The sequence below is a fragment of the Ceratotherium simum genome, chromosome 5 (genome assembly GCF_057802395.1).
Source record: "Ceratotherium simum simum isolate JZ-2026a chromosome 5, ASM5780239v1, whole genome shotgun sequence".
Classification (NCBI taxonomy): Eukaryota; Metazoa; Chordata; class Mammalia; order Perissodactyla; family Rhinocerotidae; genus Ceratotherium; species Ceratotherium simum.
Genome location: NC_141904.1, coordinates 91499059 through 91513632, shown reverse-complemented (window position 1 = coordinate 91513632; position 14574 = coordinate 91499059). Strand labels below are relative to the sequence as shown.

General features: G+C 37.9%; 1 protein-coding gene across 1 annotated transcript in view; it reads left to right on the top strand.

Moving 5' to 3' along the window:
- Positions 1-14574, top strand: part of TXNRD3 (thioredoxin reductase 3) — a 79122-nt gene that overhangs the window by 44594 nt on the left and 19954 nt on the right. Inside the window, exons 9-13 of the mRNA XM_087431702.1 lie at positions 700-815; positions 1642-1867; positions 3335-3427; positions 11567-11643; positions 12216-12372. Coding sequence (XP_087287828.1) covers positions 700-815; positions 1642-1867; positions 3335-3427; positions 11567-11643; positions 12216-12372 — 669 coding nt within the window. The remainder of the gene's footprint in view (positions 1-699; positions 816-1641; positions 1868-3334; positions 3428-11566; positions 11644-12215; positions 12373-14574) is intronic.

Here is a 14574-nt window from a genome sequence, read left to right as displayed (position 1 = left end):
GGGTCTTTATGTTTGGCACTGATCTGTCTCACTTCCATGTGACACGTACCCTCCTTTCCTGTCACTTCCTGGACACTTGCTGTCCCCAGATACCAGCTGCTTTCGGGCCTGTGTGTCTTTATATGTCCTGTTCTCTTTTAGGTTAACATTCCTCTCAAGTCGTTTCACATTTCTCATCCCCAGCTGAAATATCACCTCCTTGGAAGCCATCCTTGGCTGCCTTCCCAGTCCCCCTACTCTACCCGCACTCTGCTCTTTTGGTTACTATTTTTATTTTTTATTTTTTGTAAGGAAGATTAGCCCTGAGCTAACATCTGTTGCCAATCCTCCTCTTTTTGCTGAGGAAGATTGGCCCTGGGCTAACATCCGTGCCCATCTTCCTCCACTTTATATGTGGGATGCAGCCACAGCATGGCTTGATAAGCGGTGTGTAGGTCTGCACCCGGATTCAAACCTGTGAACCCCGGGCCGCGGAAGTGGAGTACACGAACTTAACCGCTATGCCGCCAGGCCGGCCCTGGTTACTGTTTTATAAAGACTTCTGTTTTCTATGCTGGTGCTTATCACAGTACGTTATTATTTTTGCATGTCTGTTCCTTTTGAATGGAAGCTCTGTAAGGGTAGTAACTAGTGTGTCCAGGGTGTCTGATACCCTATAGTGTCTGTTGAAAAGGTGAAATTTACTTTTCTTTTCTCAAGGCAACCAATAGAAAAGGACAGGAAACCTGTTATACTGCTGCAAAATTTGTCATAGCAACAGGTGAGAGGCCACGGTATTTAGGAATCCAAGGAGATAAAGAATACTGCATTACTAGGTAAGGTGAAATAGTCTGTTTTAACTGTAAATTGCTGTGTGTTTGTGTTTCCAATTTATTTATTCCCTGTCTTACTTCACAAAAGATTTGAATTGATGAATAAAAGTACATATAGTGCAAGGCACTAAGTAGTTAACATAATGGAGCAAAGAGAAAATAAGGCTAGGTAAATAATAAAGTCAGATTTATGCACAAAAATATGCTGTATGTTTCTAGGTAACTGCTCTGGGAGTTGGTCTGGGAATTTGGCTCTAAACTTCCTAGAGGCCAATGCAAAGAAGCGAATACAGTTAGCTTTAGGTTCTAGTATAGTCTGTATAGTAATAATGAACCAGTTGATCAGGAGAAGCATGGCTGCTCCTAATGTGAAGTTTGATATGCATTTCCTCGACAGTTATAAAGAAGACACTGTGTAATGTAGTACAATGACTTTCAAACATTTTTGACCAGGTGCCCAGTAAGAAATACATTTTTCGTTGCACTGGTGTTCAAGTGAACACACACACACACACACACACACACACACAGATCCAAGACAGACAAAACAATATTTCTTATCACATATAATGTAGTCTAATATTTTATATTCTATTTTATTTTTTAAAAAACTTTGCTTGTGATCCACTAATTTGACTCTGAAAAAACTGAGGTATACTTTTTACTCCACTGTAGACACTATTACAAACTCCAAAAGGCTGTTTCTTTTAGTGTTTCTTCAAGCACTAAATTGCAGTTCAGCCAACAAAAGACCATTATACATGGAAACCTAAATAACTCATTTCATTTTTATTACCTAGGTATTCTTTTCTTTATTTTTATTTTTCAGTGATGACCTTTTTTCTCTGCCTTATTGCCCTGGCAAAACCTTAGTAGTGGGTGCATCTTACGTTGCTCTGGAATGTGCAGGATTTCTTGCTGGCGTTGGCTTAGATGTCACAGTTATGGTGCGCTCAATCCTTCTTCGTGGCTTTGATCAAGAAATGGCAGAGAAAGTGGGTTCCTACATGGAACAACATGGTGTTAAGTTCTTAAGAAAATTTGTGCCTGTGATGGTAAGTCTAGGTGACAGTTGGAATTCATTTTATTTTCTCTTTACTCTCTCTTTTATCCCTCCTTCATTTCATTAAATAAATTAGTCTGTACTCAAGAGGAAACTTTAAAGATAGTTTCCCACCCCAGATCTGTGAAGCCGACCCCCACTTGTCCCTCTTCTCCTCTAATATGGAGGTGTCCTTGCTCCTCTCAGGCTGTGTTTCCTCTTCTCATTGTTCCTTTCACCTTTTCAGGGACGTCCCATCTCCAGTTAGTTGTCTTCTTTCCCCCTTTATCATTCCCTTCAGTGTTGCTCATCCTTTTTTTTTTGGTGAGGAAGATTAGCCCTGAGCTATTATCCATTGCCAATCTTCCTCTTTTTGCTGAGGACGATTGGCCCTGGGCTAACATCCATGCCCATCTTCCTCTGCTTTATATGTGGGATGCCTGCCACAGCATGGCTTGATAAGCGGTGCCTAGGTCTGCGCCTGGGATCTGAACCCGTGAACCCCAGGCTGCCAAAGCGGAGCACGAGAACTTAACCACTGTGCCACCAGGCCAGCCCGGGTGTTGCACATCTTTAAACAAATAAGCCCTCCCTTCCCCTCTCTGCCTTTCTGGCTGGGTCCCCATTTTTCTTCAGTGCTTTACAAGAAAACTTCTATACGTGCTACTTCTGATTTCTTGCCTCCGTTTTACACTTCAACCTTCTCTCAGCTTCTTCCATCCCTGCCACTGCTTTGAAACTGCTTGTTGGGGTCTGTGGCAAACTCCGTGTTGCCAAAGCCAATGGTGACATCCCTGTCCTTATCTTCCTGGGCGTCTGGGCAGCATTCGGTGAAGCTGACATCCCTTCTGTTTGAAACACTCTCCTTTCTCTGCTTCTATGGCCCCACAGCCTTTGGTTCCACATCTATTCAACTGGTAAATATCGGAGCACCTGGTGCCTCTTCACTTCTCTGCGCTTTTTACCTGGGCAGTCTGCTTTAGGCCCGTACTTTATTATCTCAATGCTCTTGGCTCTCAGGTTTATGTATCTTGCTCAGGCATCTCTCCTGAACTCCACACCCATTTATGCTGCTGCTCACCGGATATCTCCACTTGAATTCCTCAAGAGCATTTCAAATTTAACAAGACAAAAATGAAATTCTTGGTATTTTACCTAAATGTATTCCCCAGCTAATCTTTCTGACCTATCTCAGTACTCAGTAAATGGTACTACAGTCCCCACGATTTATAAAGCCAACACCTAGAAAGCATCCTTTAATTCCTCCTTTTATGCTACCTCCAACTAATCCATTAACTTGTTTATGCCTCCAAATTGTATCTTGTATTGTATCAGGCCTCTTTTCTCTGTCTCTACTTAGTACAAAACCTAAATACACACACCCACACATACTGGGATACACTCACACACGTATACACCCTATAATCGATTTATTTCTGTCACCTTTAGATAGAATCAGTACATTATTTATCCTTACTAGGTTCAACAGTTGGAGAAAGGTTCGCCTGGAAAGCTGAAAGTAGTGGCTAAATCCACTGAAGGACCAGAAACTATTGAAGGAGTATATAACACAGTAAGTTTTTATTTTATAAGCAGTAAGTGCTTGAACACACTCATAAATTGGCACAGATGAAGCTTATAGGAAAGTTATACTAGGCTTAACTATTTTGATTCTTTGTAAGAGCATAATAAATATGGAAGGTAGTTGGGCTGTTGACATTTAATAGTTTTCAGGGTACATGAAGAATACTGTGGTAAAATATATGTGCATCTGTAACTATGCACAGAATAAAATCTGGAAGCAGATCTATCCAACTGATAGTAGTGCTTATTTCTGGGGAATTAGATATCTTATACATTTCTGCATTTGAATATTTTTGCAGTAAACATTGAATATATCTTATAATCGAAAACAATAATAAAGATATTTTCTTCAAAAACAAACAATATAAAATTTCCAAATAATGTGACTAGTCCATGGATTGTTTTGGTTGGCAACAGTTCTAATTTAAACTGATGATATTTGGACACAAAGGTTTCTTTTGTAAACTATAGTTTATAGTTTTAACATAAACTATACATTTATATTCTATATGCTCATATACATGATTTTTCTTTAGTTAAAAAAAAGTAAACAATGTAGAGAGGATTAACAAAGCCAAAAAATATATAGCAAAACCAAAAAAGAAAAATCAACCCCTGTTGAGATTTTGATTAAGATTTCATTGGATTTATAAATCAATTGGAAACACTTGGCTTCTTTGCAATATTCAGTCTTTTAATCCATGAACATGGTATATCTCTGTTCTTTAATTAAACCTACTTTAATGATTTCCAACAAACTTAATACATTTCTCTGTAGAGATCAGGAACATCTTCTGTTAGATTTATTTCTAGGTACTTATGTATTTTTATGTAGTTATAATTGATAATTTTTTTAAAAATGTCATTGTCTTTAACTGTTGCTCATGTATAGAAATGCTGCTGATTTGTGTGTTTTGATTTAGTATTCAATAATCTTTGCTAAATTCTTATTTAATAATTTATCCTTAGATTATTTTGGATTTTCTTTGTACACATTCACCTTACATGTGAATAACAACAGTTTTGTTTCCTCCTTTGCATTCTTTTCTTCTTTATTTCATTTTCTCGAATGAGTGCACTAAGAATTCCGGTACTGTGTTAGCAGATATGGCAGTGGCAGGTGTTCTTGCCTTGTTCTCAGTATCAAAAGGAAAATGTTCAGTGTTTCATCATTAAAGAGTAATGTTTTCTATACAGTTTTGTTAGGTATTCTTTATCAAGTTAAATTCTTTTCTATTTCTTGTTTGCTAAGTATTTTTTGGTTATTTGTTTTTTTGTTGTTTTTAAAAAACCATGAGTGGATGTTCAGTTGTAACAATGTTTCTTTTGTAGCTCTTGATCAAAAAAATTTTTTCTTTAATCTGTTAATGTGTTGAATTACATTGATTTTCTAATGTTCAATCAACTTTGTATTCCTGGTATAAACCCAACTTGATAATGGTACTTTTTATATTTTGTTGGATTTGGTTATTTATAATTTTTGCATTTTTATTCATGAATCACACTGGTTTATAATTTTCATTTCACATTTTGAACTTATCAGATTTTAGTATCAAGGTTATTCTAGCTTGTGAAAGAAGTTTGGAGTATGTTCCCTCTTTTTCTGTTTTCTGGAAGCATTTATGCAGTATTAGAATTGGTTCTTTATAGATTTGATAGAATTCACTGATATAACCATCTGGGCCTAAAATTTTCTATGGATATATATATTTGACCACTGATTCAATGTCTTTAACAGTCAGAGGACTTTTAAGGTTTTCTGTATTTTTTTTGAGTTACTTTTGATTAGTTATATTTTTCTAGGAATTTTCATTTTCCATTTCATTTATGTTATCAAATATATTGGTATAAAGTTGGTCACAATATCTAAATTCATAAATTGTTTATTTTTGTAATGAGGGATAATTTACATGCAGTGAAACGCACAGATCTTAGATGTACAATTCATTACATTTGACAAATACACATGTTCAAGTAGTCCACACTCCTTTGAAGATAACAGAAAATTTCTGTGAGTTCAGAAAGCTTTCTTGTGTCCCTTCCCACTCCCTGATCCCAAGCAACCCTGTTCTGCTTCTGTCACCATAGACTGGTTTTGCCTATTCTAGATGTCGTAGAAATGGAGCCATGCAATATACACTTCTCAGTGTCTGCCTTAGGATTCATCCGTGTTGTTGTGTGTATCAGTAGTTAGTTCTTTTTATTGTATGAATTATATGAATATACCGCAGTTTGTTTATTTTCCTGTGGATGGTCACATAGGCTGTTTGCAGTTTGAGCTATTGTGACTAAAACTACTGTGAAGATTTCTTGCGTAAGGCCTTTTATGGACATAGATTTTCATTTCTTATGGGTAAATACCTAGGAGTGAAATTGCTTGGTCATAGGATAGTTTCTATGTTTAACATTTTGAGAAACTGCCAAAGACTTTCCAAATGATTGTATAATTTTATATTTCCACCAGCCATGTATTCAAGTTTGGTTGTTCCATATCCTTACCAACATTTGGAATTATCAGCTTTTTCATTTAAGCCATTTTAGTGTGTGTGTAGTGGTATCTTATTATAGTTTTAATTCGCATCTTCTATGACTAATGATGTTGAGAATTTTTCATGTGTTTATTGGCCATTTATATATTTTCCCTTATGAAATGTCTGTGAGTCTTTGGCCAATTTTTGGTTGGGTTATTTGAAGTTTTATTCTTGAATCGCAAGAGTTCTGTGTATATCTTGGATATATTCCTTTTTCAGATGTATGTCTTGTGAATATTTTCATCTCATCTGTGACTTGCCTATTTGTTTATTTCTTGGCATCTTTTGACGAGAAGTAGTTTAAAAATTTTTATGAAGTCCAATTTATCGATTTTTGGTTTTATGGTTAATACTTTCTTTGTACTCTAAGAAATATTTGCTTACCCAGAAGTCATGAAGATATATATTTTTTTTATCTGAAGCTTTATAGTTTTATCTTTTATGTTTAGGTCTGTAATTCATCTTGAATTAATTTTTGTTTGTAGCATGAGGTAGGAATTAAGGTTCGTTTTCTTCCATATGGATATCTGGTGCCATTTGTTGGAAAGACTTCCCTTTCTCCATTGAATTGCTTTGATGTCTTTGTTGAAGTCATTTGACTGTTTAACTATGGGTCTGTTTCTATACTCTTTATCCCATTGACCATTTGTCTCCTTTCACCAGTACCACATTGTTTTTATTATTGAAACTTTATAGTAAATCCTACGACTAGGTAGAGTAAGTCTTCCAACTTTGTTTAGGTCCTTTCCATTTCCATATAGGCTTTAAAATAGCTTGCCAATGTCTACCCCACAAAAGCCTACTGGGATTTTGATTGGGATTGTATTGATTATATGGATAAGTATAGAAGCACTGACATCTTAACAATATTGATTTTTCCAGTATATGAACTTCATATATCTTTCCATTTATTTATGTGTTCTGTAGTTTCTCTCAGCAGTATTTTGTTTTGCTCTAGAGATTTTCATGTGTTTTGTTAAGTTTATCTCTAAGTATTTCATGTTTTTTAAGCTATTGTAAATGATATTTTAAAAATTTTAATTTTCAGTGGTTAGTTGCTAGTATATAGAAATACAAATGATGTTTTTGTTTTTGTTTTTTATAATTTTATTTATTTATTTTTTCCCCCGAAGCCCCAGTAGATAGTTGTATGTCATAGTTGCACACCCTTCTAGTTGCTGTATGTGGGACGCGGCCTCAGCATGGCTGGAGAAGCAGTGCGTCAGTGCGCGCCCGGGATCGAACCCGGACCGCCAGTAGCGGAGCGCACGCACTTAACCGCTAAGCCACGGGGCCGGCCCAAATGATGTTTGTATATTGATCTTGCCATAGCTTCTTAGGATATGTGTCTACATATAAAACCAGTTTTGTTTTTTCTTTTCAACCTGCATGCTTTTTATTTTTTTTTCTTGCCTTGTTATATGAGTTAAGACCTCCAGTACAATGTTGAATAGAAATTGTGCGAGTCGGCATCCTTGTCTCGCTCTTATCTTAGCACTCAGTCTTTCATCACTGCTAGGATGTAAGCTGTAGGTTTTTTACAGGTGCCTTTTATCAGGTTGGGAAGTTTTCTTTTATTTGTAGTGTGCTGAGGTTTTAATTAAAATCCTCTGGTCAATGAAGAAATCAAAGGAGTAATAAAAAAATACCTGGAGACAAATGAAAATGAAAATATAACATACCAAAATCTATGAGATACAGCAAAAGAGGTACTAAGAGGGAAATTTATAGCAAGATGGGCCTATCTCAAGAAACAAGAAAAATCTCAAATAAGCAATCTAACATTATACCTAAAGGAACAAGAAAAAGAAGACTAAATAAAGCCCAAAATCAGTAGAAGGAAGGAAATAAAACTGAAAGCTGTCCCTCTAAGAACAGGAAAAAGACAAGGATGCCTACTTGCACCATTCTTTTTAACATAGTATTGGAAGTGTTAGCCAGAGTAATTAGGCAAGAAAAAGAAATAAGAGAGATCCAAATTGGAAAGGAAGAAGTAAGAGTGTCACTATTTGCAGATGACATGATTTTATACATAGAAAACCCTAAAGAATCCACCAAAAAACTATTAGAAATAAAAAACAAATACAGTGAAGTTGCAGGGTACGAAATCAACATACAGAAATCAGTTGCATTTCTATACACCACAAATGAAATAACAGAAAGAGAAATCAAAAATACAATTCCATTTACAATTGCAACAAAAAGAATAAAATGCCTAGGAGTAAATTTAACCAAGGAGGTGAAAGACTTGTACACTGAAAACTATAAAACATTGTTGACAGAAATTGAAGGAGACACAAAGAAATGAAAAGATATTTTGTGCTCATGGGTTGGAAGAATTAACATAAAGTGTCCATATTTCCTAAAGCAATCTACAAATTCAGTGCAATCCTTATCAAAGTCCCAATGACATTTTTCACGGAAATAGAACAAAGAATTCTGAAATTCATATAGAAAAGCAAAAGAGTCTGATTAGCCAAAGCATCCTGAGAAAAAAGAACAAAGCTGGAGGTATCACACTCCCTGATTTCAAAATATACTACAAATAGTAATCATAACAGCATGATACTGGCAGAAAAACAGACACACAGATCAACAGAACAAAATTGAGAGCCCAGAAATAAACCTACACATCTATGGACAGCTAATTTTTGGCAAAGAAGCCAAAAACATACGACAGAGAAAGGAAAGTCTCGTCAATAAATGGTGTTGGGAAGACTAGACAGCCACATGCAAAAAAATGAAAGTAAATCATTATCTTACACCATACAGAAAAATTAACTCAAAATGGATTAAAGACTTGAATGTAAGACCTGAAACCATAAAACTCCTCGAAGAAAACATAGGCAGTATGCTCTTTGACATCAGTCTTAGCAGTGTCTTTTTGAATATCATTTCTCCTCACCAAGGGAAACAAAAGAAAAAAATAAACAAATGCGACTTCATTAGACTCAAAACCTTCTGCACGGGAAAGGAAACCATCAACAAAATGAAAAGACAACCTAGCAATTGGGAGAAAATATTTGCAAATCATATATCTGATAAGGGGTTAATATCCAAAATACATAAAGAACTCACACAACTGAAGAACAAAAAAAACAAACAATCTGATTAAAACATGGACAGAGGATCTGAAGAATCATTTTTCCAAAGAAGATACATACATGGCCAACAGACTCTTGAAAAGATGTTCATCATCACTAATTATTAGGGAAAGGCAAATCAAAACCACAATAAGATATCACCTAATGCTCGTCAGAATAGCTATAATTAACAAGAGAAGAAATAACAAATGTTGGAGAGGATGTAGAGAAAAGAGAACCCTCGTACACTGCTGGTGGGAGTGCAAACTGGTGTAGCCACTATGGAAAACAGTATAGAGATTCCTCAAAAAATTAAAAATGGAACTACCATATGATCCAGCTATTCCACTTCTGGATATTTATCTGAAGAACACAAAAACGCTAATTTGAAAAGATACATGCACCCCTATGTTCGTTGCAGCATTATTCACAATAGCCAAGACTTGGAAACAACCTAAGTGCCCATTGATGGATGAATGGATAAAGAAGACGTGGTATATATACACAATGGAATACTAAGCAGCCATAAAAAAGACAAAATTGTGCCATTTGCAACAACATGGATGGACCTGGAGGGTATTATGCTAAGGAAAATAAGTCAGATGGAGAAAGCCAAATACCGTATGATTTTACTCATGTGGAAGATAGAAAAACAATCACCACCAACAAACACATAGACACAGAGAATAGATTGGTAGTTACTAGAGGGGTAGGGGGGAGGGGTGAGAGCGAAAGAAGTACACACTGCACGTGTGTACAGTGGTGGATGACAGCTAGACTTTTGGTGGTGAACACAATATAGTCTTCACAGAAATTGAAATAGAGTGATGTACACCTGAAACTTACATAATGTTATAAACCAAGGTTACCTCAATAAAAAAATTGAACAAACAAAATCCTCAAAGGGTGTTAAGTTTTGACAAATGCTTTTTCCACATGTATTGAGATGATTAAATTGTTTTCTCCTTTATTCAGTTAATATGATGAATTACATTGATTGATTTTTGCATGTTAAACTAAAGTTGTATTTTTGGGACAAACCCCACTTGGTCATGATCAGTTATTCTTATATATTGCTATATTTGATTTGCTAACATATTGTTAAGGATTTTGCATCAATGTTCATGAGGAGTATTGGCTTATAATTTTATTTTAATATCCTTGTTTGATTTTGGTGTCAGATGTTTATGCTGACCTCATAAAAAGCAGTTGGGAAGTGTTCCCTTCTCTTTTTTTTTTTTTCTCTGCAGGGAAGGATTCGCCCTGAGCTAACATCTATTGCCAGTCTTCCCCTTTTTTTTTTTTTCTATTCCCCAAAGCCCCAGTACATGGTTGTGTATCCTACTTGTAAGTCCTTCTAGTTCTTCTATGTGAGCTACCACCACAGCATGGCAACTGACAGATGGGTGGTGTGGTTCCACTACCAGGAAACAAACCCGGGCCGCCAAAGCAGTGAGAACACTGAACTTTAACGGCTAGGCCATCAGGGCTGGCTCCCTCCTCTTTTTTCTGGAATAGTTTGTGTACCATTAGTATTATTTCTTACTCAAGTTTTGATAGACTTTACCAGTGATGTCATCTGGGTGTGGGGTTAATTTATGGGAAGTTTATAAATTGTGAATTCAGTTTCTTTAATGTGTATAGAGTGTTAGTCTGCTAGGGCTACCATAACTAAGTACTGGGTGGCGTGGGCGATGGAAATATAGTTTCCCACAGTTCTGGCGGCCAGAAATCTGAGATCAAGGCGTTGGCAGGGCTGGTTCCTCCTGAGGCCTCTCTCCTTGGCTTGCAGATGGCTGTCTTCTCCCTCTGTCCTCACATGATCATCCCTAAGTCTGTGTTGTCTGTGTCCTAATCTCCTTCTCTTATAAGGACACCAGTCAGATTGAATTAGGGCCCACCCTAATGGCCTCATTTTACCTTATTACCTCTTTAAAGCTCCTATCTCCAAATACAGCCATGTTCTGAAGTATACTGGGGGTTAGGGCTTCAGCGTGTGAATTGGGGGGCGATGGGGGTGTAATTCAGCACGTAACATAGGGTTATTCAGATTTGTCTGTAAGTTTGGTAAATTGTGTCTTTCAAGGAGTCTATTTTGGGGATGTAATGTAGAGCATGGTGACTGTAGTTAATAATACTGTATTGTATACTTGAAAGTTGCTAAGAGAGTAGATCTTAAAGGTTCTAATCACAAGAAAAAAATTGTAACTGTGTGGTGATGGATGTTAACTATATTGTGGTGATCATCTCGCAATATATATAAATATTGAATCACTGTTTTGTGCACCTGAAACTAATATAATGTTATATGTCAGTTATCTCAATAAAAAATAATAAAACACGTATTGCCCTCAAAAAAAGGGGAATCTGTTTCGTCTAAGCTGTCAAATTTATTGGCATAGGGTGTTTCTAATACTGTTATTATCTTTTTAATGTCTGAAAGATCTCTAGTGATGTTTCCTCTTTCATTTCTGATATTGATAATTTGTATTTTTGATCTCTGTCTAAATATAGGTTTTGTTAGCAATTGGTCGTGACTCCTGTACAAAGAAAATAGGCTTGGAGAAGATCGGTGTCAAAATCAATGAGAAGTAGGTACATGTGGGATCATTGCACTGTTGCTGCACAAAGCAGTGTTTTTGCGATCTCCTCTTGGAAATTCTCATTCAATTACTAAGATGCAAAATTTTAATCCTTTAAATTTACTTTACAAGTACTGGCCAGCTCTATATTATCAATTTTTTCATTAATCAATCAGTAACTCTTTATTGTTTGCCTTAAAGAGCTCATGCATTAAACAGTGATTTAAAAAAATAATTGTGGAAATATAGTCACTCACTGTCTGTTTTAGAGTGAATTTTTATATCCTGGGTCAGGCAAGGAGAAAAATTTCAAAGCTCTAAGTGCAACTCTGCAGGGAATCTGGAGATACCCTCGGCATCCACAAAACGAGCCAGGTTTCACCATCCGGAAAGGTGTTTTTCTCTTGAAGCTACAGAAACCCGTGTTATCTGAAGCCATTGGTCTTATAGACAGTTGATGACCTGAGGGGCATGCGTTCTTAGAGGGAGGTCTTTCTCTGGGTATTTAGTCTTCTCCTCTTGCAGTTGCGTTAGTCATCCAGCAGTACAGAGTTAGTCATAATATATTTTTTTCCTAATAGGAGTGGCAAAGTACCAGTAAATGATGTGGAGCAGACCAATGTGCCCTATGTTTACGCGATTGGGGACGTTCTGGAGGGGAAACTTGAGCTCACTCCTGTCGCCATACAGGCGGGCAAGCTGCTGGCTCGAAGACTTTTTGGGGGCCGTTTAGAAAAGGCAAGTTGCTTACTATTGTTTTTGAGATAATATCTAAATCAAAATTATGACTGAAAAATCAGTACAAATAACAGTTGTGTGCTAGTTTTGCAAGTAAAGGGTTCCTCAAGATACATCATTTGCAAGTGACTTATTTACCAGTGGTTTTCAATAAATATTTTTTGAGTATCTGCGACACTCAAGATGTTGTGCTGGGTGACATACATAGATTAGCATGGTTCCAGCCCCAAGGGCTTCCCGGGTAGGTGGGGGTCATGAGTAAGACAGGAGCAGTTAATTCTGACAGAAGGATGGGAAAAGGTGTCCCCGGTGGAGGGTGGCACTGTTGCTAGGGTAGGAGGGGCAGTCCGTGTGGATCGGGCTGCTGGCCCTGGCATCAGAGTCTGCTTGGTGTGTGAACTTGTCAAATCCTTTCACTTCTCTGGGCCTCAGTTTCACCATCTGCAAAGCTAACGGTGTGAATCAGATGATTTCTACAGTCTCCCTCACCTTTCGTAGTTGTGGATCAAAGATTTGGGATGGGCTTTGTAGGATGAGTAATTCAGAACTGAGGAAGCAGAGGGCTTTTCTGGTAAGTAGAGAGTGTGAAGGAAAGCACAGAGCTCTGCAGTGCTGGCCTTGTTCTGGGGACTGTGATTAGTTTCAGGAGTTTCAGCCCAGGGAGGTCTGCCCACTCCATCAGGAGCACTGCATGTGTGCAAGTGTTGGCAGATGAAGGGCCCCTGCGGAGACGGCTCTACCACATTAGTAGATGGGGGTCAGGAATGCTAACTGCACTGTCCCACACAGGACTGTCCCATCCACAATACCTGTAGCATTTGGAGTACATATGGGCAGAGCAGTTGGTGGTACAGGAGCACCACTGGGAATGAGGTTGGAAATTTTAATTGGGTGGCAGATCATCAAAAATCTGTGATGCCACAATAGAGTATTGGTGTGGCCTTCTCTAGCCAGCCCTGGTGGTCTAGTGGTTAAGATTTGGGACTCTCACTGCCACAGCCTGGGTTCCCTTCCTGGTCAGGGACCATACCACATATCTGTCGGTTGTCACACTGTGGCAGCTACATGTCACTGTGATGCTGAAAGCTCTGCCACTGGTTATTTCACATACCAGCAGAGTCTCCCACGGTGGACAAGTTTGAGCGGACCTTGTAGACTAGACAGACTAGGAAGAAAGACCTAGCCCCCTACTTCCAAAATAATTGGCCATGAAAACCCTATGAACAGCAGTGGAGCATTGTCTGAGAGAGTGCTGCAAGGTGAGAGGATGGCACAAAAGGACCGGACTGGATTCCACTCTGCTGTCCACAGGGTCGCTAGGAGTCAGAATTGACTGGATAGCACTCACAGCAATGGCCGTCTCTAGGCAGTGGGAACTGTTGAAGACCTTTATTTCCCCTAAGTTTTTATTTAGAAAGATGTCAAACCACAGAAAGAATAGTAACAGTCACCCATATTAACCTTTCAGCCATATTCTGCGGTTATTCACATTGTGTCATTCTCACTCTGTCTCTTCTTTCTGAATACTATATGCACAATACATATACCTTTTTTGCTGAGCTTTTTAAAGTAAGTGGCAGACTTCAGTGGTGTTCTGCCCCTGAACACTCCAGCATGTATCTCCTAAGAACAAGGATGCTCACCTCCGTAACCACAATTCCATTGCTGTAGCTGAGAAATTCAACAAAAATGCAATAACATTCATATTTCCTCAGTTGTCTGTTAAGTCTGTGTGTGCACACGTTCTGATTCACAGTACGTTTGGCTCTTCTAACTCCAAAGTCTCTTTTAATCTGATACAGTCCCCTGCCTTTATTTACCTGTTTGTTTTATTTTTCATGATTTTGATTTTTTGATGAGCCTAGGCTACTTTTCTTGTAGAATGTCTCACGTTCTGGATTTCTCTGACTGATTTTGCATGATTAGGTTCAGGTGAAGCGTTTTAGGCACATCTTCTTCATAAGGGATGCCGTGTGCTGCTTCTTTCATCACCCCAGGTGCCTCGTAAGGTCCTGAATGAAGACCTTTTGGACACATGAAAGTGTTGGTGGATGAGGAGCAGCTGGGGACGTGGCTCTCTGGCATCAGCGGGTGGAGCCGGGAATGCTAACTGTGCAAAGAATTCTCCTATCCAGACTGCAGATAGCAAATGTATGTGGTAGCGTCAGTTGCCTGAGGCTTTAAGAAGTTCATCGTGGTGGC